Source organism: Oncorhynchus masou, chromosome 27 (genome assembly GCF_036934945.1).
Source record: "Oncorhynchus masou masou isolate Uvic2021 chromosome 27, UVic_Omas_1.1, whole genome shotgun sequence".
Lineage (NCBI taxonomy): Eukaryota > Metazoa > Chordata > Actinopteri > Salmoniformes > Salmonidae > Oncorhynchus > Oncorhynchus masou.
In genome coordinates this window covers 43,342,372-43,369,342 of record NC_088238.1, presented here as the reverse complement: position 1 = coordinate 43,369,342, position 26,971 = coordinate 43,342,372, and the positions used below count along the sequence as shown (strand labels likewise).

The following is a 26,971-nucleotide window of genomic DNA, read 5'->3' as shown; positions in this document are numbered from 1 at the left end:
CTGATATAGAATACCTCATGGTAAGTTAAGCTGCAGACCCTTTCATCTACCAAGAGAGTTATCCGTAATTATCACGGCGGTCTACAAGACAACAAAACTCTGGCACTCAACAAACTGTATGGGGCCATAAACAAACATGAAACTGCTCACCCAGTGGCAGTGTTTCTGGCGGGCGGAGACTAACGTGAGGAGATTAAAACCGTCCTCCCTCACTTCTACCAACACATCACCTGCTCCACTAGGGGACCTAAAACTCTAGACCACTTTTATTCTACCCACAGAAACTCATACAACGCCCTCCCTTGTCCTCCCTTCTGCAATTCTGACCACAACTCCATTCTCCTGTTTACAAAACAAAGCTCAAAAAGGAAGTACCAGTGATGCGTTCAATACGGAAGTGTTCGGATGACACGAGGTTACAAGACTGTTTTGCTAGTACAGACTGGAATATGTTACAGGATTCATCCGATAGCATTGAGGAGTTTACCACAACAGTCACAGGGTTCATCAATAAGGGCACAGACAATGTCATCCCCACAGTGACTATACGAACGTATCCAAACCAAAAACCATCGATTACAGGCAATATCCGTTTTGGGCTAAAGGCAAGAGCTACCTCTTGCTTACAAGGAATGGGACATGGACATGGACGCATGCAAGAAAGCCTGCTACGACCTCCGACTAGAAATCAAACATGCAAAAGGATGCTATAGTAGGAAGGTGGAATCCTATTACACCGGCTTCGATGCTCGTCGTATGTGGTAGGGCCTGCAGACGATAATGGATTACAAAGGGAAACCCAGCCGTGAGTAACCCAGTAATGCAGAACTCCCAATCCAGCTGAAAGCCTTTTATTCTCGCTTCGAGGAATACAACACTGTGTCTAGCGTGAAAGACCCTGTTTTTTTGGAGGACTGTGTGATCTCTCTCTCCGTGGCTGATGTGAGCAAAACGTTTAAACAGGTTAACAATCACACAAACGGAATACCAGGGTGCGTTCTCAAAGCATGAGCAGACCAGAGCTCCAAGGTAACCTGCCTAAATTACTTTCGCCCTGTAGCACGCACATCTGTAGGTGCTTTGAAAGGCTGGACATGACACACATCAACATAATCATCCCAGACACTATGGGCCCACTTCAATTCTCATGATGCCCCAACAGATCCACAGATGACGTACACTGCCCTCTCTCACCTGGACAAGAGGGGAAATAACTATGTGAGAGTGCTGTTCATAGACTACAGCTCAGCATTCAACACCATAGTCCCCTCCAAGCTCATCACCAAGCTGGAGACCTTGGAATTGAACACCTTCCTCTGCAACTGGATCTTGGACTCCGGCCCCAGGTGGTGAGGGTAGGCAACAACATCTCACCACGCTGACCCTCAGCACGGGGCCCCTCAGGGGTGTGTGATTAGTCCCCTCCCCTCCCTGAGAGAGCTTCAAGTTCCTTGATGTCCACAACACTAAGGACTTAGCATGGCCCACACACACCAGCACAGTCATGAAGAGGGCACAGCAGCACCTATTCCACCTCAGGAGGCTAAAATGATTTGGCATGGACCCTCAGATCGTCAGATATTTCTACAGCTGCACCATCGAGAGCACCTTGACTGGCTGCATCACCGATTGATATGGGAAATGCAACGCCCCCGACCGCAAAGCACTACAAAAAAGTGGTATATCCCAGTACATCCCTGGGGCCGAGCTCCCTGCCATCCAGGACCTCTATATTAGGCGGTGTCAGGGGAAGGCCCGAAAGCCATAGACTGTTCACTCTGCTACTGTCTGGCAAATGGTACGGAAGCATTGGCTCTCAGACCAACAGGCTCTGAGACATTTTTTACCCCAATGCCATAAGACTGCTAAATGCCAGAAGACTGTGAAATAGTCAATGAATGGTTACCCGAACTATCTATCCTGATTCCTATCTTGCACTGACCCTACGCACACTCACTAGACTATATATACACACTATATACACACTCATTCACACAAAAACTACATTGATACTCCCACACAAAACCCATACACTTACGCGGATGTCGATTAAGGCAACACCCCCGCACCTCTCTAGTTAAATGCAGAAGACACATTTCAGTTGAAGGCATTCAGTTGTACAACTGACTAGGTATCCCCGTTTCCCTTTCATACGCCAGAGGAGGACGGGCTCATTGTAATGGCTGGATTGGAATAAATGGAACGGAGTCAAACGTGGTTTCCTTATGTTTGATGTGTTTGATACTGTTCCATTCATTCCATTCCTGCCTTTACAACGAGCCCGTCCTCCTATAGCTCCCCCCACCAGCCTCCACTGACATACGCACACACATATACATAGCACACGCATACCGATACAACACAAACATTTGCGGCTGCTATTCTTTATTTTACACTCTTTTTTACACTTATTATCTATCCTGATTCCTAGTCACTTTACCCTGCATTCATGTACATACTGTATCTACCTCAAACACCTCGTACCTCTGCACATTGATCTGATACTGGTACTCCCTGTATGTAGCTCCACATTGATCTGATACTGGTACTCCCTGTATATACAGTAGCTCCATTCTTGTGTATTATATTTTATTCCTCTTGTGTTACTATTTTTTCTGTGTATTGTAATTTTTAAACTCTGCATCGTTGGGAAGGCCTCGTAAGCAAGCATTTCATGGTAAAGTCTACACCAGCTGTATTCGGCGCATGTGACAAATACAATTTGATTTGACACTAACTTCTGACATCTACCCCATTGTTATTGAGTGAGCAATGCTATCAATGCATGATTAGCACAAATGTAGAGTTCTTCTGCTTTCCAGTGCCATTTTGAGAGTATATATTGGACTGCTGGAAGGAGAATAAAAATGACAGGAGCACTTTCGAGGCTCTGAAAATTAGGCTGAGGAACGTTAGCGGAAGATTTATGTAATAATTCTTTAGTATCGATTAAATAGCAGTAATTAAATGTTAGTCTTGTTTCTCAGCTCTGTCATCTATTTTTGAGGCTCTGGAATGTTCCTTAGCCTTGAGTAACACACAACACTATCTTAAAGTGCTACCATGAACACATTGCTGATTTTACTGACTGCGCTGTGAAGGGATAAACGTTTATGTCATCTTTGCTGTCTTCAGACATGGTGTGTGCTTCCAAATTAAACCTTTTCTTTCTGCCTTTACACCATCGTCCGATTTCATCTCTGATTCTATACTTCACACCTGAATAAGAAAATTCCCAACACTAGTTGTACAGTATACTAACTAGCCTAAACTCTGTAGTCTTTCAATTTCACTATTACTTCACCTCAGTGTGGATTCCAGGTTAAGCTTGTATAAAGGCATCTGGTTTCTTCCCTGGTCCTTTATAGGTAACACTACCCTTTATAAGGGTTTATAAGTAAGGGTCATAGGTAGTTTATAACAATGAAAGACATACATCATAACCTTATACAACACAGGAAAATTACACATTAAAACAGTCTTGACAATACCTTTTTTGACAGATGAGAGACAAAACAAAGTAATGTAGCCTCTTGAACAAATAATCCTCTTTCTCTTAGAAAGTTACAATAATTTTTTTACTTATTTAAAGGGACAATCTGCAGTTGAAACAATAACAAAGGGTCCCCACCACTGTTTAGGTAAAAAGCTGAGGGATGATACTGGAGATATGTGACCATTCTCAATTCCATAGACAGAGCTAGTATGGATGCAAGGACTGACCATTCATGATATCAAAATTATAGTTTTAACCACGTTTTGAGTCGATTCATTTCTTTATAAATATTGGAGTAAAACGGTGGGTCTTCTGCACTCATTCACTTCACTTCAGTTTGACCTTTTTCCTGAGCTCTGTTCTCCATGATAACATTTGATTTCAAACACCTCTTCATCTTCTTTACCATTTACACAATGGTGTGAGCCTATCTTCAGTGTGCAAGGCAATGGCAATCAATGTCGCAACAAACATACCACACAGGTGGGCATAATTATAAATTCACAGTCAGTATTGGCCCAATCAAGAGGTCCCGGTAGAGGAAGCAGTGGGGGAAACATGACAATCAAATAAAGATAGACACACAATACAAATACATTATGATGTCATTACCTGAATTTTTGCCCTATTTATAACCAACTACAAAAACTAAGAAAAATAACATTCCTCATTGAGGCCTGCTGGGGCAAGAGTGGCCAAGCGATCTATCCAAATGTCTCTCTTTGGAGAAGAAATGTATCCGTATCTCTTCCCCTACGTGGCGTCTTCACCAATTCAATTCCCATATAATGTAAGGCAAGTGTGTGTGTGTTTTGTGTGCAGGTATGTTCTTACACAGCACATTTTTGTGAAACGTGTATGCAAGTGAACGCTCACCATCCTTTTCTTTTCTGGCCATCTCCTTGTTCTCTCAGAACATCTCCCTCTCTGTCAGTGACTCTGTGGTGGGGTGTAGTTACAGACACAGGTGTACTGGGATAAACAGGTACCAGGTACAGGTATCTGGTTCAGATTGGATGGACTGCCCAGCTGGAGGTTGTGGTGGCTAATTTCTGACTAGCAAATGAGGAGTAACAAACTTCACACACCAGTCAGAGTTATACTTAAACTACATCTTTAATAAGAGCTTTGCATTAGCAATGACTTTCAATGATGCGCCATTTCTAATGAACCATTGAAAGTGACAACACAAAAGTACAGAGATCTTTTATAGCCAAGATACACAGCTCTCAACCTACATGACGAACCATAGATCTTAGGAACAGTTCAAAAAGAGACTTTATAATTAAGAAAGGAGTATCCCTTAGCCAGATAACATTCGCTATAAATTATCGTTCAGTTTGGTCCCTAAAACGAGGTTCTAATCTCGTTCCTGGTACTTCATAGCACAGAACCATTACCTCATCCAATGGCATAACTCAATTGTCAACTCTAGACACTCCCATCTAAAGTTAAACCCCTTCTTGACCCCTCTCCTGGACAAACTCACTGAGGGGAGTGAGCCTCTATGTCATACACTATCCCAGGATAAGTGCAACACCAGAGAGGACGTACAATGTTTCCAGACACTGCCATACACCTCCCGCCAATGCCAAAGGAGGGAGTGACTTGCGCACAGACATTGTGGAGACAAGTAATTGGTTCCCCCTTAATCATGCCATCCCTTCAAAAGGTTTAACAGATACAGTGCCTTGCGAAATTATTCGGCCCCCTTGAACTTTGCGACCTTTTGCCACATTTCAGGCTTCAAACATAAAGATATAAAACTGTATTTTTTTGTGAAGAATCAACAACAAGTGGGACACAATCATGAAGTGGAACGACATTTATTGGATATTTCAAACTTTTTTAACAAATCAAAAACTGAAAAATTGGGCGTGCAAAATTATTCAGCCCCCTTAAGTTAATACTTTGTTTACTTTTTGCTGCGATTACAGCTGTAAGTCGCTTGGGTATGTCTCTATCAGTTTTGCACATCGAGAGACTGAAATTTTTTTCCCATTCCTCCTTGCAAAACAGCTCGAGCTCAGTGAGGTTGGATGAAGAGCATTTGTGAACAGCAGTTTTCAGTTCTTTCCACAGATTCTCGATTGGATTCAGGTCTGGACATTGACTTGGCCATTCTAACACCTGGAAATGTTTATTTTTGAACCATTCCATTGTAGATTTTGCTTCATGTTTTGGATCATTGTCTTGTGGGAAGACAAATCTCCGTCCCAGTCTCAGGTCTTTTGCAGACTCCATCAGGTTTTCTTCCAGAATGGTCCTGTATTTGGCTCCATCCATCTTCCCATCAATTTTAACCATCTTCCCTGTCCCTGCTGAAGAAAAGCAGGCCCAAACCATGATGCTGCCACCACCATGTTTGACAGTGGGGATGGTGTGGTCAGGGTGATGAGCTGTGTTGCTTTTATGCCAAACATAACGTTTTGCATTGTTGCCAAAAAGTTCAATTTTGGTTTCATCTGACCAGAGCACCTTCTTCCACATGTTTGGTGTGTCTCCCAGGTGGCTTGTGGCAAACTTTAAACAACACTTTTTATGGATATCTTTAAGAAATGGCTTTCTTCTTGCCACTCTTCCATAAAGGCCAGATTTGTGCAATATACGACTGATTGTTGTCCTATGGACAGAGTCTCCCACCTTAGCTGTAGATCTCTGCAGTTCATCCAGAGTGATCATGGGCCTCTTGGCTGCATCTCTGATCAGTCTTCTCCTTGTATGAGCTGAAAATTTAGAGGGACGGCAGGTCTTGGTAGATTTGCAGTGGTCTGATACAGGTTCCATTTCAATATTATCAGATTGCACAGTGGACTGCCTTTGGATGTTTAAAGCTTGGGAAATCTTTTTGTATCCAAATGAGGAGTTAAACTTCTTCACAACAGAGTATCTCGGACCTGCCTGGTGTGTTTGCATTGTTCTTCATGATGCTCTCTGCGCTTTCTAATGGACCTCTGAGACTATCACAGTGCAGGTGCATTTATACGGAGACTTGATTACACACAGGTGGATTGTATTTATCATCATTAGTCATTTAGGTCAACATTGGATCATTCAGAGATCCTCACTGAACTTCTGGAGAGAGTTTGCTGCACTGAAAGTAAAGGGGCTGAATAATTTTGCATGCCCAATTTTTCAGTTTATGATTTGTTAAAAAAGTTTGAAATGTCCAATAAATGTCATTCCACTTCATGATTGTGTCCCACTTGTTGTTGATTCTTCACAAATAATACAGTTTTATATCTTTATGTTTGAAGCCTGAAATGTGGCAAAAGGTCGCAAAGTTCAAGGGGGCCGAATACTTTCGCAAGGCACTGTATATGCTGTACTCGATACCATCTACTGTATCTTGCCTATGCGGCTCTGCACCATCACTCATTCATATCTTTATGTACATATTCTTTATCCCCTTACACTGTGTATAAGAAATTTGTTTTGGAATTGTTAGTTAGATTACTTGTTGGTTATTACTGCATTGTCGGAACTAGAAGCACAAGCATTTCGCTACACTCGCATTAACATCTGCTAACCATGTGTATGTGACAAATAAAATTTGATTTGTTGTAGTAGACTCAGGCCAGTGGCACATATTTAATGACTATATAAATGTATCAGAAAAAGGTCAATTCAATACGGAGACCAACTTTGTGATGGTTCTCAATGGGGATTATTTTAGACAAGATCACACCATGTTCATTGTATTTACCACCTACTGGCCTTTGTTGGTATTGCTGGTTGTAATTACAAATACGTGCATACATACTGGACTGATAAGGAACACTGCTATAACTATTATTAGTAGTAGTATTATAATGATTTAAACATTTGAACAAGTTAACTACTGTACCTATCAATTATCCAGTAGTAGTGATTATGGTTCCACAATATACATTTAACATATTACAAAGTAGGTTATGTGTTGCAGCACTACTTTTGGTGTCCCCCTCAGGAATTGCTCTTGAGAAAATGTCAGGTAATTGTCCCCTCCAAAGTTGATATCAGATTTTCGCCCCTGGGGAAAGTGTAACTGCAGGTCACTGCGGGCCTGTGTTAGATTGTGTGACTTCTTGCAAACAGTAGGTACCTGATTAGATAATTATTTAATGCTGCATTCATGACAATTCGGAAAACTCAGAACCTCCAAGTTCAAATCAATGTGTAAGTTATTTGCATATAGCTTCCTATTGGTTGATTCTGATACTTCCCAAGTGGGCAACTCATGTATTATTGCCACATTCAAGACAACTTGGAAACTCGGGACCTCTGAGTTCAAATTTGCATAGAGCTTCTTATTGGTTGATTTTTATATTTTCTAAGTGGGAAACTTGGATCTTCGATTTCTACAACGAGTTCCCAAGTCTGAAATGTTAGAGTATTCGAGTTCCGAGTTGTCTTGAATGTGACATCTTCCTACAACGAGTTTTCAAGACAGAAATGTTTGAGTTTCCTAATTTCGACACGTCATGAATGCAGCATAACATCAGTGCAAAGTTTTAAGGTCTTATCCTCCAGGGTCAAATATAATAAATATCAAAGAGAAGGATATTAATAAGGTAGAATATGACAAAAGGCACATCATATCATAATGGCAGAGAAAGTGAAATCTCATAAAACAAATCAAGGGAACGATCATAGAAAACCTGAGCTTTGCTAAGCTTTGCTTTTTGCTCAGTTCAACTTAATGAATAGTTGATTTCCTGCTGTATTAAATCATGAAAGACTGTGCTATTATGGTCACCTAGTTTCCATCAGTATTATTTTGAATCACATAGGGTTGAGTGCAACTGCAGAAACCCGGGGGCCTCAGGGGGCAGCATGCACCCTGACTCTGGATGAGCGGTACCTCATTGGCCCAGGTTTTTAAATCCAGATCAAAATGACCCTGTGTTGTGTTAAATATGGTCCCTCGTTTTAAGACAAAATGGAAACAAATCTCTAACATATCACATCATGTGCTATTTCCTCTCAAATTCTATTTTAGTGGTCAACAATGTGGTTTTTAAAATCTGTATTTTGTATTGTCAATTATTGTATCATTGCAGTGACAATTAAATATTTTATAACTTTCTAACGCTAAGCTACAAAGTTCATGTTGTACTGTATGATCCCATGACATTTGGTCAGAATATTTTCTGTCTTAGATTGAGGAACAAATTTGAATGGAGAAACCGGATTGAGAAAACACGGGATCATTTTGATCTGGATAAAAAGTTTGCCCTCTAGGCGACCATCAGGGCAGCCAGGAGACACACATCAGCAGTGACCCCCAGGACAGCAGCCACAGTCGGTCTGTACTGAGGAGAGAAAGTGGCTCTGAAGTTGAATTACCCCCTCTGTTAAATCATGTGACTTCTTTGAAACGGTAGGTACCTGAATCAAAAGCATTTACATCAGTATAAAGTTTTGTTACACTCCACAGGGATAAACATGAAGAGCAGACCATAGTAAAGAACAAGTGAAGGATATATCAAATATTACTAAAGACGAGGGAAGGCAGTTGTGCGTAAACGATGGTGGCATGAGTGCTTAATGCAGGGCAGCCCGACGTGGGATGGGCACCTTCCGAGCCAACCAGGGCAAGGAAACCTGGTGTTAAAAACAACACAATTTGAGTTATTTGGAAACCCAGCGCTGGGTAGAAATTAAGGACAAATCACACCCAGTTGGGTTGCGTGGCTTATCCAACAAATTGGGTGTCTTGGATTACCCAAACAAGGGTTCATTTAACCATCAGTTGGGTATTTTTAACTCTCATGCTGGGTTGACAAAGCAGCTGGGTCATTTTGAATGTACGGTCATTTTCAAAAAGTGTCGCATTTTAGGGGTGTGGCATTCAGCTAGATCGTATTGGCCACACTGTGAGAGTAAATGTCATCCCATTTGATCATGTTAAGCTTACATACCGCAAATTCAAATTGTCCTTTATTTTATTTGCATTTTACACATTGGATTAATCATTACAGATTATAATAAGGTATACCACCTTATTGTATCCCAACAATGGGATTTACAATAATCCAACACTCAGCATCAATAACCCAGCAGTTTTTAAAGAAAACAACCCAACCCAACACCTGCAACCCAGGATCAACCAAACAACCCAGCATTTTTTGGAGAGTAGTGTAGTGGGATGATGTGACTGGTGAAGATGCTTTAATCTCTATATTTATCAAGCACTAGATTGATGAGAGACTTGTCCTGGATTCCGTAACAGGAGAGCAAGCGCGAGTCTTCCAGAGTCTTGCATGTGTATCTCATCGTTAGGGTATCTGCATAAAGAGGTGAGAGTTCAGCGTACAGTTGTCGTTAATAAGGTGGGACACACATTACTGTTATGATGAATTGTTTATCACAATGTTACTCAATATGTTGGGAGTTGCCTTGTTTCCCTCGTGATAAACCATCAAATACCATAAATATCATTATGTACATTGCCCAGTATGTTTGTTCTAATTCTGTACTGTAGAGTTCAAACTGCCCTACCTATGTCCCAGCCTGGTAGTCTCTGGGCAATTTTCTGTTTCAGCTGCAGCACTGTGGTATTGTTCATCTCCTCCTCGGATTGGCCCACGTCGATTTCCATTATCTCCCCTCTCAGTCCATTCACTCTAACATGGAATGTTGCTGAATGTGATCAAAACAAACTTTATTCATGCACGAATCAAGGATTAGACTAAATTACATTCAAAGGCATTTATGTATAATTTGCAAGTCATGGTCATAAACATATTGAATTCGTGTAGATTTTTTTTTTCTTTGAGACTTATTGCTTGAAAGGTCAATCTTGTTAGACACAGAATATCAATAACAAAAGACAGAAATAGTGCTGAGATGTTTTTATGAACATAAAATTAGGTCAGGATCTAAATATTTTATGTTGTTCCACAATGCTAAGTAGCTAACCCGCCATGTTAAGTCTATGGGAATGCTAACAGGCTTATGTTGACTTTGTACTGTTTATACTACTTGAAAATGCACGTTATTTGTCACCTTTCATTTTTTCATACATTGATATCTTGATATTGCCCAGTGTATTGTACTCTGCCTTCTACAGTTCCACCTGCCTACCTGAACTCCTCAGGTATTTCGCTGTTGTTTTTATATTGCTAAGCAATTTTACATTTAATTTCTAATTGTAGTTTTAATAGAGTCTATCATCATTGATTTCTTGACATTGCCTCGTAAGTATGTGTGTTCAATTCTGCATATAGTTCTACCTGCTTACCTGACTTCCTTGGTGGTCTATCTGGCACTCGCTCGACAACATTCTGTTTCAGCTGCAGCACTCTGGTATTGTTCATCTCCTCCTCTGTGTGGCCCATGCTGATTGCCATTCTCTCCTGTCTCAGTCCTTCCACTATATAAATATACAAATATAAATGCAGGAGCAGACTTAGCAACTTGGGTGCTCGTTTTAAAATGCTTGTTTACGTGCCCCCCCTGGCCTCTACCCCCAAAATAAACATGTTCTTACAGACATTACCTGCTACGATTATTATTATCCCACAATTTAAATGTCTTTCATTAAAAAAAAATGTTTTTATATATAATTATATATAAATATATATTTCAGGAAATAATTATAATATATATATTATAATTATTTACTGAAATATTTTTTTTTAATGAAAGACAATAATAATAATCGATAATAATAATCGTAGCAGTTAATGTCTGTAAGAAAATGTTTATTTTTGGGGTGTATATATATATGCATACAGGCAGGCCATACAAAGCCGTTTCTACACACTTACAATTATACTGACAGTTATAATTTGACACTCACCTACTTCTCATTTGAAATTTTTGTAATGAACTCTGACTCTAACTTAGCCCTGGATGAATCTTATAGCTGCACTTTGCCATTTTAATTTCTGTTTTACGTGTGTAACAGAGAAGTTAGACTCAGAAGGAAAATCTCTCACCAAGGATTGTGTTTCCTGATGCACTCCTCCCAGCACAAGTTTTTCCCAATGGCAATATCCTCATTCTATCTGTTTTAATAGAAAAAACACACAATATTTGAGAAACTAATGCACTTGAAATGACCGTCTTACTCATACAGTGACTACTCCATGTTATCTGAAACCAAACAGTTTAATACATTGTAATAGTGATGTTTTTCCCGGTGGTTCGATGTTTACTGTATATGTGCAGTTCTATTTTTATAGATCTTGATACCGTACATTAGATTCTGTTCCCTCTATCCAGGGCCGGGCCTAGCCTTGATGATCAATGGGCTCCACGTCAGTCAGTTATACAAATTTAGATAGCTGGCCGCCAGACTTACTGTATTCTATTATTCTAACGCTCAACGGTAAGTTGACTGAGTTCCAAAATAAATAAATAAATAATGAAAAACAGATATATATATATATATATTAGTACCAGTCAAAAGTTTGGATACATCTACTCATTCAAGTGTTTTTCTTTATTTTTAATAGTGAAGATATCAAAACTATGAAATAACACATATGGAGTCATGTAGTAACCAAAAAAGTGTTAAACAAATCAAAATATATTTTATGTTTGAGATTCTTCAAAGTAGCCACCCTTTGCCTTGATGACAGCTTTGAACACTCTTGGCATTATCTCAACCAGCTTCATGAGATAGTCACCTGGAATGCATTTCAATTAATTGGTGTGCCTTTGTAAAACTTAATTTGTGGAATTTCTTTCTTTCTTAATGCATTTGAGCCAATCGGCTGTGTTGTGACAGAAGATAGCCCTATTTGGTAAAAGACCAAGTTCATATTATGGCAAGAACAGCTCAAATAAGCAAAGAGAAATGACAGTCCATCATTACTTTAAGACATGAAGGTCAGTCAATCTGGAAAATGTCAATAACTTTGAAAGTTTCGTCAAGTGCAATCGCAAAAACCGTCAACCATGATGAAACTGGCTCCCACGAGGACCGCCACAGGAATGACAAGAGTGAGCAAAGCTGTCATCAAGGCAAAGGGTGGCTACTTTGAAGAATCTCAAATATAAAATATATATTGATTTGATTAACACTTTTTTGGTTACTACATGATTCCATGTGTGTTATTTCATAGTTTTGATGTCTTCACTATTATTCTACAATCTAGAAAAATATTAAAATAAAGAAAAACCCTGGAATGAGTAGGTGTGTCCAAAATGTTTGACTGGTCCAGTACAGTACTGTACTGTATATATATATATATATACAATTTTACAAGTATATATATATATTTACATCCCACTCGCTATTTTATATAAAGTGAATGAACTAAGCAGACCAGACCCAGGTGCTAATGCATTGGTGTCAATGGGAGAGCCACCCCCTTTCTTCAATGGTAAACGGCCTGAGTGGGACATCTTCATTTATCCACCGTCTTTGACGGAGATAAGAATGTGGAGTAAACTCACTCCACAGCTAACTTAAAATGTCACCAATGGTGCTATCGAATTGGCTCCTTTTGTATAGCTCAACTGGTTCGTACATTGTCAAGCAGACCTGAGATAACTATAGTATTAAATATGCTTTGTGGAAAGTAACTATTTTGGGAAAGTAACAAATAAATACTTTGGAGGTGACCCAAAAATGAATCATTTTAAAACTATTTGAATACAGATATCAGAAAGTGACTACCTTTTTAAGTATTTGAATTCCAATCCATCTGGCAGTGGATCACATTAGATCTACACAATACATGTATGTTTGAACATTCTGTACATTTCCATTCTCTTAAACAGGACCCAGGTTTCTAAAGTCCTATGTAAGAACAACGTTGCCATTGGAGTAATCACAAAGTAATGTTCTATAGATTAATATCTTAAAGCCCTCCAAACCATGTGCTAATGATCATATATTTAGACTAATTCAACTAATTGTTGTAGTTTTTAGTTCTTCATCAAATACAGCATTTGGCAGCCACCAAATAAATATTATTTTTGTTTTCAAATCACTTAAATACCTTAAAATATTATTTGTTTTTTTTCTGAGAGGTATTCAATATACTTTCAAATATTATTTGATTTTCTGATACCTGTATTTGATTATCAAAGGAAATACTTGCCTTTAGTTGATTCTCTATATTCGACAACTTTGAGTATTTGAAAGGTTGGTATTTTCAAATAAACTACAAAATGCAACTGTTTTCTAACCAGGTCTGGTGTGCATACTGTATGCAGAGAGATAACGGTACCTTATGGCTTAGTGGTAGCTGACAGAGCCGATACAGCTTGTGATACTTACGGATGTCCTGAGTGACCCAAGAATAGTTCTTCACCAGGATGCTGTAGAGTGCCTCCTTCTGGGGTTGAGTGGACATGGCTCCGTATAGCGCCCTCATTTTGTCCTGGCTGGTTCTGGCAGCCAGGATGTTAGAATTAACCTCTGGATGGATCAGTCCCTGTGAGAGCATGACATCTGCAATGGGCTCTACTGGACTGACCCTCTGAATAAGCTCTGCCCTGTGATCATCTATAAACTGGGCTCCTGGTAAATATCATAGAGGTTGTGTCAATATGGAAGAATGCTAATAAAAAAACGTAATATATATATATTAGGTATATATATATATATATATATATACACATATCTACAGAAGTGGTTCAAATTGGCATTTGGAATAAAATTGTAATTTGTATCCTATTTTTCCCAAAACTTCTAACACATCTTACAACATACAGGTAGGTAACTGCCAAAATAAATGAAGCACTTGAGTAAATGAGGAATACAAAGTATATTGAAAGCAGGTGCTTCCACAAAGGTGTAGTTCCTGAGTTTTAAGCAATTAACATCCCATCATGTTTAGGGTATAAAAATGCCGAGTTGCCCATTATTTTGATAACCATGACTTTGAAAGAGAGGTCTCAAAGGAGCATACAATAGGTGGTTTAAATTGTGTGTGTGTGTGTGTGTGTGTGTGTGTGTGTGTGTGTGTGTGTGTGTGTGTGTGTGTGTGTGTGTGTGTGTGTGTGTGTGTGTGTGTGTGTGTGTGTGTGTGCGCATGCGTTCAGTCACCAGATCTCAACCTAATTGAACACTTATGGGAGATTTTGGAGTGGGCCCCTGAGACAGTGTTTTCCACCACCATCAACAAAACACCAAATGATGGAATTTCTCGTGGAAACATGGTGTTGCATCCAATGTTCCCTATTATTTTTACGGCACTAAGCAAAGTTTAGGTCTCGTGAGCGGAAATGTCAATGTTTCAGGAATGTTTTTGTAATTTCCGGTGTGTTTACAGTGAACATTGAGGCTGTACCCTTAATGTTTTAGCCAATAAGCTATTGTGGCTATTTGAGCATAATGTAGGCCTACCAACAAAACCAATGTGGCAAATCCCAAAACATTGGAAATAGCTTTGGATTACTTTGATATAGCCTACAGTAGCCTACATGGGGTGTTCAATGTAGACCTACATTGCATGAGACTTTTTTTTTTAAAGAGCTTGACATTAATTAATTATATTTATATTTTACTTGTATTTTGCATGTTATTTTGGCATCAATATGTGTTCACATATCAGTTTGCAAACAATATAAAAACAGATATATCATTGAGTTAATAAAGACAAATACAAATAAGGCAGAGTTCCTCTGTCCATTGTCTGTGTTCTTTTGCCCATCTTAATCTTTTATTTTTATTGGCCAGTCTGAGATATGGCTTTTTCTTTGCAACTCTGCCTAGAAAGCAAGCATCCCGGAGTCGCCTCTTCACTGTTGACGCTGAGACTGGTGTTTTGAGGGTACCATTTAATGAAGCTGCCAGTTGAGGACTTGTGAGGCGTCTGTTTCTCAAACTAGACACTCTAATGTTCTTGTCTTCTTGCTGAGTTGTGCACCGGGGCCTCCCAGTCCTCTTTCTATTCTGGTTAGAGCCCGTTTGTGCTGTTCTGTGAAGAGAGTAGTACACAGCGTTGTACGAGATCTTCAGTTTCTTGGCAATGGCCTTCATTTCTCAGAACAAGAATAGATTGATGAGTTTCAGAAGAAAGGTCTTTGTTTCTGGACATTTTGAGCCTGTAATCAAACCCACAAATGCTGATGCTCCAGATACTCAACTTGTCTAAAGAAGGCCAGTTGTATTGCTTCTTTTATCAGAACAGCAGTTTTCAGCTGTGCTAACTTAATTGCAAAAGGGTTTCTAATGATCAATTAGCCTTTTAAACTGATAAACCTGGATGAGCTAACACAACGTGCCATTGGAACACTGGAGTAGTAGTTGCTGATAATGGGCCTCTGTACGCCTATGTAGATATTCCATTAAAAACCATCTGTTTCCAGCTACAATAGTCATTTACAACATTAACAATGTCCACACTGTATTTCTGATGAATTTGATGTTATTATAATGGACAAGAAATGTGCCTCCCCCTAATAATTGGGTCTATTTAACCCTCTTCATTTTGGCCTACTGTTCTGACTTGGTGGTGCACATGTAGCCTATAACCTGTTTTAGAGAAATGTAATCATTGAATATTGTAAGAGCTTTCATTGTCTGCTTATATACCCCCTTTATTTATCCTACGGTTCTGACTTGGTGTACAGGGAGAACACTGTAAGAATGGTCAATGTTCTGAATTCTGTCGCTGTACATTTCAAAAGTGCTGAGTAGTTATATTGACGACATCCATCCTAGCTTGCTCATTAATGTCTTAATCAAAATTACGGATTGCCTCTTATCCGCTTTGCGTCCCCTTATGTCATAGTTTGTACATCTTAATTGTCATTAGAAACCACATTTGTTTAAGCAAGTCAGCCATATCAGCTGTGTTTTTTTAAGGCAGTAAATGAGGCTGAATGAACAGTTTGGCTGCCAGACAAGGCTCCGCTGATAGCCAGGTGTAGCAGTGGTAAGATGTTGGGCCTGCTTTGGGACAACTTTATGTAGGCCCTAACAGTTTGTCACCGTTATAGTGCAATTAATAAAACATTTTTTACCTCTTTTTCTCCCCAATTTCATGGTATCCATTTGATAGTTACAGTCTTGTCTCATCACTGCAACTCCTGTACAGACTCCGGAAAGGCGAAGGTCGAGAGCCGTGTGTCCTCCGAAACACAACCCAAACAAGCTGCACTGTTTCTTAACACAATGCCCGCTTAACCTGGAAGGCACCTGGCGACTGTGTCAGCATGCATGTGCCCGGCCCACTACACATTAGGGGGAGGCACATTTCTACCACTGTGACACTCGGGAGGCCTCAATGAATGTATTGTTTAGTGTTGTGTAGTGGCTTTGCTGACATGCATCCCACTTTTTTGTTTTTGCCCCACCAAGACATGCTAAAATCGCCACTCCAAGTAGGTGACTATAAAGTGCATTGTATTGTGTTTTATGATGAAGAAACCACTTTTCAAAGTACAATTATTTATTATTGCCATACAGAGAATCAGACAATGTAGGTTACACCTCTGCCTATTGGCTTATTTGCATATTCAAGCATGTCTCAAAATACAACACTGTCCCTTTAATTAAGACATGAGCTTTTGACCTGACTGGCTTTTCAAAAACAGCTTGAAATGTAGCCTACATGTTTTGTGCTCTTGTAGGAAGCAATAACTCTTCCTTGATAAACCTATATTTATCTACACTTGGGCTAATAACTTGTTTACTAGAAAAGAATATCAACAAATGGGGACACCCGCGGCACTGCGCTCTGATCTGAACTGATCTGAAAAACGCATTCATTCGCGGGTGATTGAACGAGCGCTCGTGTACTACCCCCGCCAATAGAATTCTACTCCGTTGCGCTCTGGCTTTGCCCACAACAAAATCAAAGACTCAGTCTTGCAAAGTTAGATTTCTTTTGGTTAATTACATTGAAAAGTGGCTGATATAATGTTGATTCGATCACAGGAAAAAACGTTGATCTAAATAGAGAAAACTAATGGGGCGAACTCAGTGACATTCAATCTCTTGCGTCTCTGCGCGGCATGACATTTCTTCTGTGCCGGCAATCCTGGCAGAAGCTGCGCGGCCGCGCACGCGCGCAGTTCATAGGGGACATAGTTCGCATCCCTCCAATAGAGTTCGACACTTGCATAATCTATGCCAAGGCGTATTAAAGCTGTTCTTGCGGCTCCTGGTGGCCCAACGCCCTATTAAGACACTTTGTTGGTGTTTCCATTATTTTGGCAGTTACCTGTATATTTCATTTACTGTATATTCAAGCTATACAATCAAATTAATACTTTCAAATCTGCATACAAAATTCCATGACCTATTAAGCAATTCCTATTTTACTTGAAATCATAAACTACGGTTGAGCAAGAGAGGCTTAGATACATTTTACTAATATCATCGTGTCTAGTGACGAACTTGAGCGTGGTGTCTTTGGGGTCATAGCGCTTCTCACCCTCCTGCTGCTGGGTTGTCATCGTGTTGCTCTCTCTCTCCACTGTCTCTCAGTCGTTGCCTCATACACACAGGACGGACTGTGGGATATGAATAAGAGAAGCCGATTTGCTCCTCGACTATCTCTTGTACGTGTTTTTCCAACATAGCTAGATTTCACTTTCTTTTTCACCTGACATTTACGAGAAGTCACATGGTATGAAGGAAATGCATGCTGTTGATGCTCTACTATTTTACTCCGAGCTAGTGTTTGAAACGTGTATTGTTATACTTTGTGCTGCTGAACTGATTCCTAGAGACGAGCACCTGTGCATGTTGTCATGTTTCATGACTGTCCAACATTATAATTATCTTGATCATTGAGCATGACAGATCCCAGTCACTGCAGATTAATTTCTATCAACTGACATTCTCTGACTCAGGGCCCGTTTTAGCCTTTTGGGGGGGCCCTAAGCAAGCAAAACATTTGAGTCTGCAAAACATTTTAGTGACCCTCCCTCTTTATGGCAGAGATTAAATGTACGTTTTAAAGTGAATTTCCTGCAACTCTACACATTTTGTCATGGGGCGGATAATTGTCTTTACAATATTATTTCAAATTTCATGATATTTTTTTTTTTTAAATGCCATGGGGCAAGACACTGCTTTTTCTCAGTTTTACAGCTAATTATCTGCAATTCTACCCATTTTTCCATGGGGAGAGACATTTTTTTCAGTTTTAAAGCATAATTCTTGCAATTCTACACGTGCCATGACTTATGCTCTGTTAATGATATCTGACTGAGAGTGACTAACAAAGTCAATACATTTACATTTAAGTCATTTGGCAGACGCTCTTATCCAGAGTGACTTATTATAGGGGCCCCTGGGCTTTTGTCCTGCGTGCCTGGTCAGTATTTAGCCATTATTACAAGTTTAGATAGGTGGCTAGACTAACTTACCAATTAAAAAATTGTTAGCTGGTTAATTGAGTGACTGTCAGTGACTGACATAACAAGATAAAATTTGACATTAACAATGTCTACACTGTATTTCTGATCAATTTGATGTTACTTTAATGAACAAAAAAATGAGCTTTTCCTTTCAAAAACAAGGACATTTCTAAGTGACCCCAAACTTTTGAACTGTAGTGTATATTTAGTTCATATAAAAAAATATATATAATTTTTTTTGTTTTTGTTTTTTTGGGGTTGGGGGGTGATTGGAGGCCTAAGAGAAGGCTTACCGCTTATGTCCCTTATGCCTGGAACCTTCCCTGCTCTGACTTATCTAAGGGGGATTCCAGAGAACATCACCATGGCAACAGATATGTATAAAAAATAAATAGGGCAAAATTTACATATGTCAATTTGTACAAGTAAAATGTATACCACAGGGATAAGACACAGAAAACGCTCACATAATTCATTGTTATTTCAGGTTAACATAGTGTTAAAGCTAAATCCATGTTGAACAACAAATCCATGGGACAATTAGAACACCTCAGCATCGCATTGCTCTTTACTCTAGTGTACTTTTTTCATTTGTACAGTTCAACTTAACAAATAGTCAATTTCCCCCTCTGATAAATAATGTACAAACACCACCTACTTGATTAAGTAACCATTTACACCAGTGCACAAGACTGTGCTATAATGGACACCCAGTTTCCATTAGCAGTTATTTGAATCACTTTGGGTCGAGTGCAACTGCAGAACCCTGGGAGCCTCAGGGGCAGCATGCACCCTGACTCTGGAGAAGCGGTACCTCCTGTAGACCACCATCAGGGCAGCCAGGAGACCGACAGCAGCACTGACCACCAGGACTGCAGCCAACGTGGTGTCTGTACTGACCCCTGGTTCTGCACAAGTAGGGGCAGGGTCAAAGGTCAGGCTCGGGTCAGGGATTGTGTTCTGATATAACAGGGGATCGCTGAGGGAGAGAAGATAAGAAAATAAACACTTTATTTATACTGATAAATAAGTTATGTATTGCGCTCTGAGAAAGTGAAAGACCACTTAAACCTTAACAAAATAACAACATTGCAAGTTCATATTGTGCCATACCAAAGATACTGAAATACTTCGTACTCATCCATACTCACTTCTCAGTAGTCACTGTGCCTTTAGTAGAGGCAGCTGGAGAGTGGGGGTCCTGGTTGTCGATGGAGAGACCAATGTCAGGGTAATAACACAACCTCTTGTCAGGACATGCAACTAGCCCCCTGTAACCTGTCACCTGAATGAATGAGAAATCATGTCAAATCATGGTAGAATCTAATGGCCAAAATGGCAAAATCGGTGTATGCTCAAAAGTTTACCTCAATGGTGCTTCCTACTGGGCAGTCCAACCAGTCAGAGCCAGACACCTGTATCTGATACCGGTTCAGCCCAGTACACCTGTGTCTATAACAACGCCCCACCACAGAGTCACTGACAGACAGGGAGACATTCTGACAGAGAGAGGAGATAGAAAATAAAATAAATGGGTAGGTGTCACCTTCATACACCTTTTCACAAATATATGCAGTGTGAGTCCACATAAAATACACACACACTGACCTCTCTGCTCAGGTTAGAGAAGAAGCATCGGCTGTCTATACGGTACAACTCTCCACTCCACTCTGTTTCAGTCTCTCTCTCATTATCCTCTTTCCAGCACTCACTCTTAGGAAAACACAGAGAGAGAAGTAAAAGAGGGAGAAGTTCAAATAGAGAGAGAAGGTGAAGCTGAGGAAGAGAGTTTGAAATACTGTTTTGTCATGGAGAACAGAGTTCAGGGAAACGGTCAAACTGAAGTAAACAAGTATGCAGAAGACCCACCATTAGAGGTTTGTAAATGCGGCACCCATCCAGGTGAGCGTCAGTCTGGCACTCCCCCTTGTGGCGGTGAAGATAATGACACCCTAAACCACTGAGCGATGGAGAACACAAGTCAAACAGAGAATGAGGTAGAGGACCTGGACAGCTTTAGACAACGTTGGAGAATGGGATTTATTTTTTATTGTATGGTTAAGTGTGGGATATTCAAATAAAAGAATAACACTACCTGCCCGTGCAGAAAAATGAGGAGGAGTTGTCATGGCAGGTGGACAGTAATCCAAACATTGCTCCCTCACCTACGAAAGATACACAAACAATAATTCACTACGGCCATTAATCAGGAACACACAGAATCACTCATACCACATGATATTCCTCTCTTACACTCTTTCTCTTTGACAGATATTCTTTCTAAACCCCTCATCTGTTTGGTTCAGTTATATCCGTCTCAATGGACAGGCGGGTCCCTCACCCTTTCCCCACACCAGGCCCTGTGCTCGGCTGTGGTTGACAGAGTACCAGCCCGTGTCCTGTAGGGCGGCCAGGGTGACCGGGTCGACACGCACCATAGCTGGATCCCCCAGGGTTGCAGCCATGATGGAACCCTGTAGCACCCTGGACTCCCAGTGAGAGGACAGACCACTAGAACCTACATCCTGGGAGATGGGGAGTGGAGTGGAGAAAGAGAGACGGAGGGGCAGAGTGTGTGTTAAAGAGCAGGGGAGAGAAAGAGAGAGATTTAGAGAGAAAAGTGTGAGAAAGGAGTTATGGGTAATGAGGTAGATAGAAATATATCCCATTTAAATATATCCCATTTAGCAGACGCTTTTGTCCAAAGCGACTTACAAGTCGGCTGGGGCCACTACTTTTACATATGGGTGGTCCCAGCGGGAATCGAACCCACGACGCTTGGCGTTGCAAGCGCCATGCTCTACCGACTGAGCCACACAGGATTTAGAGAAAGGTAAAGCACAATATAATATATATAATATGAATAAAGTGTGAGAGTCCGGTATTTCATGAGTGTGACTACAGTGCCTATATTTCTGCACTACTATATATTGTGTGTTAATGGCTCATGGCAGGGTCCGTACCAGGTTCTCCAGTGGTCCTCCCAGGTCAGGGTCAGTAGATGACAGGTGTTCCTGCAGGGCTCTGATCACTGATTGGGTGTAGATCCTGACCTGACCTGTCTCATCTGTGTTAGTCACCTGACCCCGGGGGGAACAGCCCATCCCAGCTACACAACACAATAAGACAACACAGAATCACATAACCACACAACACAACCACACAACACAACCGAGTATAACTCAATCACACAACAACCACACAACACAACAACAAGCCCACAGCAAAACAAAAACAGATACCTTTACAACAGAAAGAGAAAAATCTAAAAATCTAACCTGAAAGGATTGGACAAAAACACACTCTTAAGTACCACAATAGAATATAGCCTTGTAATACAAATGTAATATACCAAATGATAACACAAGCAAGGTTACTGACGTTGTGAGTAGGAGCAGTCTCTCCAGGTGCTGAAGAGTTCTTTGGAGAAACCCAATGCATGGAACAACTCATGGATCACTGTCTGGAGAGAAGGAGATGCTAATTATTTTTACTTATATAAATATATATATATATTTATATCTCACACACACACACAATTACAATTATTTTACCTGCACAGTGCCTTGGTGGCTGTATCCCTCCCCAGTCAGTCTGTCCCTACAGATGACCACCACTCCAGCCAGAGGTCGACCCTGGGAGTCAGTCTGGCAGTGCACTGCATAGGCCAACACACTGGGCTGGGATATATGAATAGCGAAGAGGAAAGAGTGATACATTGACAGTCAACGTATTTTATGACCTGAGTTCATTACTGATCGTATTGCTTTTCATTGGTGAGGGTATGCTGGTAAGGATATCTGCTGATCTTAGATCTGTACCTGACAACCAGAGCTATGTTGACAGTCACCAACTAAGTTGATTTACATAGAACATAACATGGTCTCCGCTGTGACCCCTCACCTCCGCTCGACACTTGTCGGTACTCTGTGCGTGGAGGTAAAGTAGGAAGTCAGTGTCAGGAAGTCCCGCCCCCTCAGGCCTTATCACAGTCATGGTTGGTGCATCAGGCTCTGAGTACACGGAACAACCCCTCAGGTGATCATCTGGGATCTGTCAATCAATGGTGGTGCATCCTCACTGGCAGGTCATGATTTCCATCAAAGGACTAATAATAACACAGCATCTCCCTTTCTGTGTGATATGAGAGAGGGTTCAGATGCTGCTACTCACAATGACATCCAGACAGGTCTCCGTCCTGTAGTTCTCATTGGCTCGGCCACACCTGCGGAAATGGAAATCTTTGATTGGTTGAAATGATTCACCGACCAATAACAGTAGAAAATCCAATATACTGTATCAGAAAGTCTAAGACAAGAGAAACATACTGTATAAACAGAGACAGTGTTTTACTATGTAAAGAAATGGACAAATACACACATATAGCGAGGTATACAGTTGTAACACACAGACTTGTTATAGTTGGCAGCGTTGGCGTTCCGCCATATGAATTTGCAGTACTTGTTGATGTTTCTGCTGAGCAGCAGATGACCAGGGACTCTGTTTACTGTCGGGACAGCAAGTATTAAATTATCAGTGAAATACTTAGTTATCCCCACATGATTACATCATTACATTGTTATTACACACAAACGTGACACAAAAGTCACAAAGACTCAGTCAAAGACACACACAATAAAAGTTCCTACTGACAAACATCCACACACAATAATGTTCCTACTGAGAAACATTCACACACAGTAGATACACTGAACAAAAATAGAAGCGCAACACGTAAAGTGTTGGTCCCATGTTTCATGAGCTGAAATAAAATATACCAGACATTTTTCGTACAGACAAAAAGCTTATGTCTCTAAACCTTTGCGCACAAATTTGTTTACATTCTTGTTTGTGAGCATTTCTCCTTTACCAAGATAATCCATGCACCTGACAGGTGTGGCATATCAAGAAGCTGTTTAAACAGCATGATCATTGCACAGGTGCAACTTGTGCTGGGGACAATAAAAGGCCACTCTAAAATGTGCAGTTTTGTCACACAACCCAATGCCACAGATGTCTCAATGTCTCAAGTTTTGAGGGAGCGTGCAATTTGCATGCTGACAGTAGGAATGTCCACCAGAGCTGTTGAATGTTCATTCCTCTACCATGAGCCGCCTCCAATATCATTTTAGAGAATTTGGCAGTACGTCCAACCGGCCTCACAACTGCAGACCACGTGAATGGCATCGTGTGGGAAAGTGGTTTGCTGATGTCAAAGTTGTGAACAGAATGCCCCATGGTGGTAGTTGGGTTATGGTGGCAGGCATGAGCTACGTACAATAAACACAATTGCATTTTATCTATGGCAATTTCAATGCACAGAGATACCGTGAAGAGATCCTGAGGCCAATTGTCGTTCCATTCATCCGCCGCCATCACCTCATGTTTCAGCATGATAATGCATGCCCTATGTCACAAGGATCTGTACACAATTCCTGGAAGCTGAAAATGTCCCAGTTCTTCCATGGTCTGCATACTGGCCAGACATGTCACCCATTGAACATGTTCAGGATCGATGTGTTCCAGTTCCCTCCAATATCCACCAACTTTGCAAAGCCATTGAAGTGGGACAACATTCCACAGGCCACAATCAACAACCTGATCAATCAATCAATCAATCAAATGTATTTATAAAGCCCGTTTTACATCGGCTGATGTCACAAAGTGCTGTACAGAAACCCAGCCTAAAACCCCAAACAGCAAGTAACGCAATGTAGAAGCACGGCCTAGGAAGAAACCTAGAGAGGAACCAGGGTCTGAGGGGTGGCCAGTCATCTTCTGGCTGTGCCGGGTGGAGATTATAAGAGTACATGGCCAAGATGTTCAAACGTTCATAGATGACCAGCAGGGTCAAATAATAATAATCACAGTGGTTGTAGAGGGTGCAACAGGTCAGCACCTCAGAAGTAAATGTCAGTTGGCTTTTCATAGACGATCATTGAGAGTATCTCTACCACTCCTGCTGTCTCTAGAGAGTCGAAAACAGCAGGTCTGGGACAAAGTAGCACTTCCAGTGAACAGGTCAGGGTTCCATAGCCGCAGGCAGAACAGTTGAAACTGGAGCAGTAGCATGACCAGGTGGACTGGGGACAGCAAGGAGTCATCATGCCAGGTAGTCCTGAGGCATGGTCCTAGGGCTCACGTCCTCCGAGAGAGAGAGAGAGCGAGAGAGAATTAGAGGGAGCATACTTAAATTCACACAGGACACCGGATGAGACAGGAGAAATACTCCAGATATAACAGACTGACCCAAGCCCCCCAACACAAACTATTGCAGCATAAATACTGGAGGCTGAGACAGGAGCGGTCAGGAGACACTGTGGCCCCGTCCGGACATGGCCAGACAGACCCTGTCAACTCTATGTGAAGGAGATTTGTCACACTGCATGAGGCAAATGGTGGTAACACCAGATACTGAATGGTTCTGATCCACGCCACTACCTTTTGTTGTTATCTGTGAGCAACAGATGCATATCTGTATTCCCAGTTATGTGAAATCCATAGATTAGGGCCTAATTGAATTATTTCAATAGACTGATTTCCTTATATGAACTGTAAATCTTAGAAATTGTTTCATGTTGCGTTTATATTTTTGTGCAGTACAGATCCACTCAAACACACAGCACACAGAGACAGACACACTCATCCCCTACCTGACAGCAAGTTGGACATGATGCCCACAGCCTCCCTGACTGCTGGCTCCAGTCTCTCGCTTTCCACCTGAGACAGGGCGGGGCTATCCCTCGGAACCCAGGTGTGGATCCTGATTGGCTGTGGATGGTTTGTGGGTGGAGCCAGCTCTCTTGTGCTCTTCCTGTGGTGTCTCTGGGATGAAGAAAGTTGAAGCGCAAATGAAGGAATTTGAAAAGGATTAGCTGTGTCCTCTGAAGCAGGAAGCCGAATCTGATGCCCGACATTGTTACTGGCCGTCGTCTTAGGGTGAGATCCGTCTGGATCCGTGGGTGTGGTGACCACTGTGACCGACTGCTGAACCTCATCAAAGATACACTTCTCCAGAGCACCAGGGAGCCATATGACCACCACCACCATCCAAACCCACGGCCTGCTGAGGGAGGGGGGTGAAGGCATAATCATAGCCCTTCCACAGGAGCCACCGCTCCACAGAAGCCTCATCTCGGGGAAGAGATCAGAGACGGATCTGTTGGACTGACATGACATCAGCAGTAGATCTAACAGCTACGAGCTTCATCCCGCAACTAGCCATTTAAATGACTATTTATATGAACAATTTTGACTTTTACTTTTAATGTTACAGATTTCTATTATAGGTCTACATTGTTCATATAAATGGTCATTTGAATGGCTAGTTGCAGGACTAAGCTAACATGCTACAAGATAATCCTAAATTAGTTGTTTAAAAAACATGTGGGATTAGAGGTGATTTTAGAGGGAAATCCAAATATATCTTCGGAAAACTACTGCATTTCAGCAGTCCACTTGGACACGATTGTGCAATAATGTAATGTAATAATGTAACATTTAGTGTATTCACTCAAACATGTATAAATGGTGAGTCAATATACAACTGAAGTATTGACTGATGTAATGACACTTGAATGAATCAGTCTGACCTGTTTTTCACGAGAGGAGCCCGTTTCAGACTGCGAAATGAGTCTCCATAACTTTTCTACACAACTTCATGAAAAGGGTAAGCCTAAATCGAAGTTTTTCAATTCCCCCTTGCTATTAGTCAAAAAGTGCTGTATAGTGGACCACTTTCTCCTCTGCTATTTTAAATTAATCTAGACAATTTGAACTGAATCGGTTCTGCTTCATGGTTCGGTTCTAATTACCTGGGAACGCCTTGCGCCGACCCCATCAAAAATTGAGTGCAGAATTTTCTAAATTAAATGACATTCCTCAACATACTCATCAGTATTCTTCTGTAAATGTAATGGCTTTTCCTCCCGACTCGGCTTCACTCTTCTCCTAACGGTGCAAGCGACCAAACAGCTCTCCACCATTGACACCCAGGTATTTAAATGTACTGTCGTCATGGTTCCCCGGGGCTCTTCTCGAGAGACTGGATGTGACATGCCTTTGATACATTCCCAGAAGACAGAGGACAATGGCTTATAGACCCACCTTATCTAAAAACTTACCACTTCTTTACTTTTCCTAACATTGCACTTTCACTTCTTTGACCCACACCTCTCCCTCTCTCTCTCACACACACACACACACACACACACACAC

At 41.0% G+C, this 26,971-nt stretch overlaps 2 protein-coding genes across 2 annotated transcripts; both read right to left on the bottom strand.

The window, feature by feature from the left end:
- Positions 1-7,039: 7,039 nt before the first annotated feature.
- Positions 7,040-18,617, bottom strand: LOC135516236 (uncharacterized). The gene is made up of 6 exons (XM_064940380.1): positions 17,824-18,617; positions 13,716-13,958; positions 11,422-11,490; positions 10,722-10,853; positions 9,980-10,120; positions 7,040-9,765 (listed from the first exon to the last, which is right to left on the bottom strand). The coding sequence occupies exons 1-6, from the start codon at positions 17,843-17,845 to the stop codon at positions 9,650-9,652; spliced, it is 723 nt and encodes a 240-aa protein (XP_064796452.1). The 5' UTR covers positions 17,846-18,617; the 3' UTR covers positions 7,040-9,649.
- Positions 18,618-19,212: 595 nt separating this feature from the next.
- Positions 19,213-26,941, bottom strand: LOC135515495 (ciliated left-right organizer metallopeptidase). The gene is made up of 14 exons (XM_064939125.1): positions 25,408-26,941; positions 23,108-23,261; positions 22,928-23,048; positions 22,658-22,807; positions 22,309-22,434; positions 22,136-22,217; positions 21,718-21,863; positions 21,096-21,279; positions 20,850-20,919; positions 20,624-20,714; positions 20,363-20,467; positions 20,122-20,253; positions 19,906-20,039; positions 19,213-19,733 (listed from the first exon to the last, which is right to left on the bottom strand). The coding sequence occupies exons 1-14, from the start codon at positions 25,931-25,933 to the stop codon at positions 19,475-19,477; spliced, it is 2,280 nt and encodes a 759-aa protein (XP_064795197.1). The 5' UTR covers positions 25,934-26,941; the 3' UTR covers positions 19,213-19,474.
- Between the last annotated feature and the right edge of the window lie 30 nt (positions 26,942-26,971).

Coding starts and splice junctions, on each gene's coding strand:
- LOC135516236 (XM_064940380.1), bottom strand. CDS start 17,845: ATGACAACCCAGCAGCAGGAGG. Junction 13,959..17,823: donor GACAACCCAGCAGCAGGAGG/GTGAGAAGCGCT, acceptor GATATTTACCAG/GAGCCCAGTTTATAGATGAT. Junction 10,854..11,421: donor ATCAGGAAACACAATCCTTG/GTGAGAGATTTT, acceptor ATATTTATATAG/TGGAAGGACTGAGACAGGAG.
- LOC135515495 (XM_064939125.1), bottom strand. CDS start 25,933: ATGTCATGTCAGTCCAACAGATCCGTCTCTGATCTCTTCCCCGAGATG. Junction 20,468..20,623: donor GCATTTACAAACCTCTAATG/GTGGGTCTTCTG, acceptor TGTTTTCCTAAG/AGTGAGTGCTGGAAAGAGGA. Junction 19,734..19,905: donor GGCACAGTGACTACTGAGAA/GTGAGTATGGAT, acceptor TCTCTCCCTCAG/CGATCCCCTGTTATATCAGA.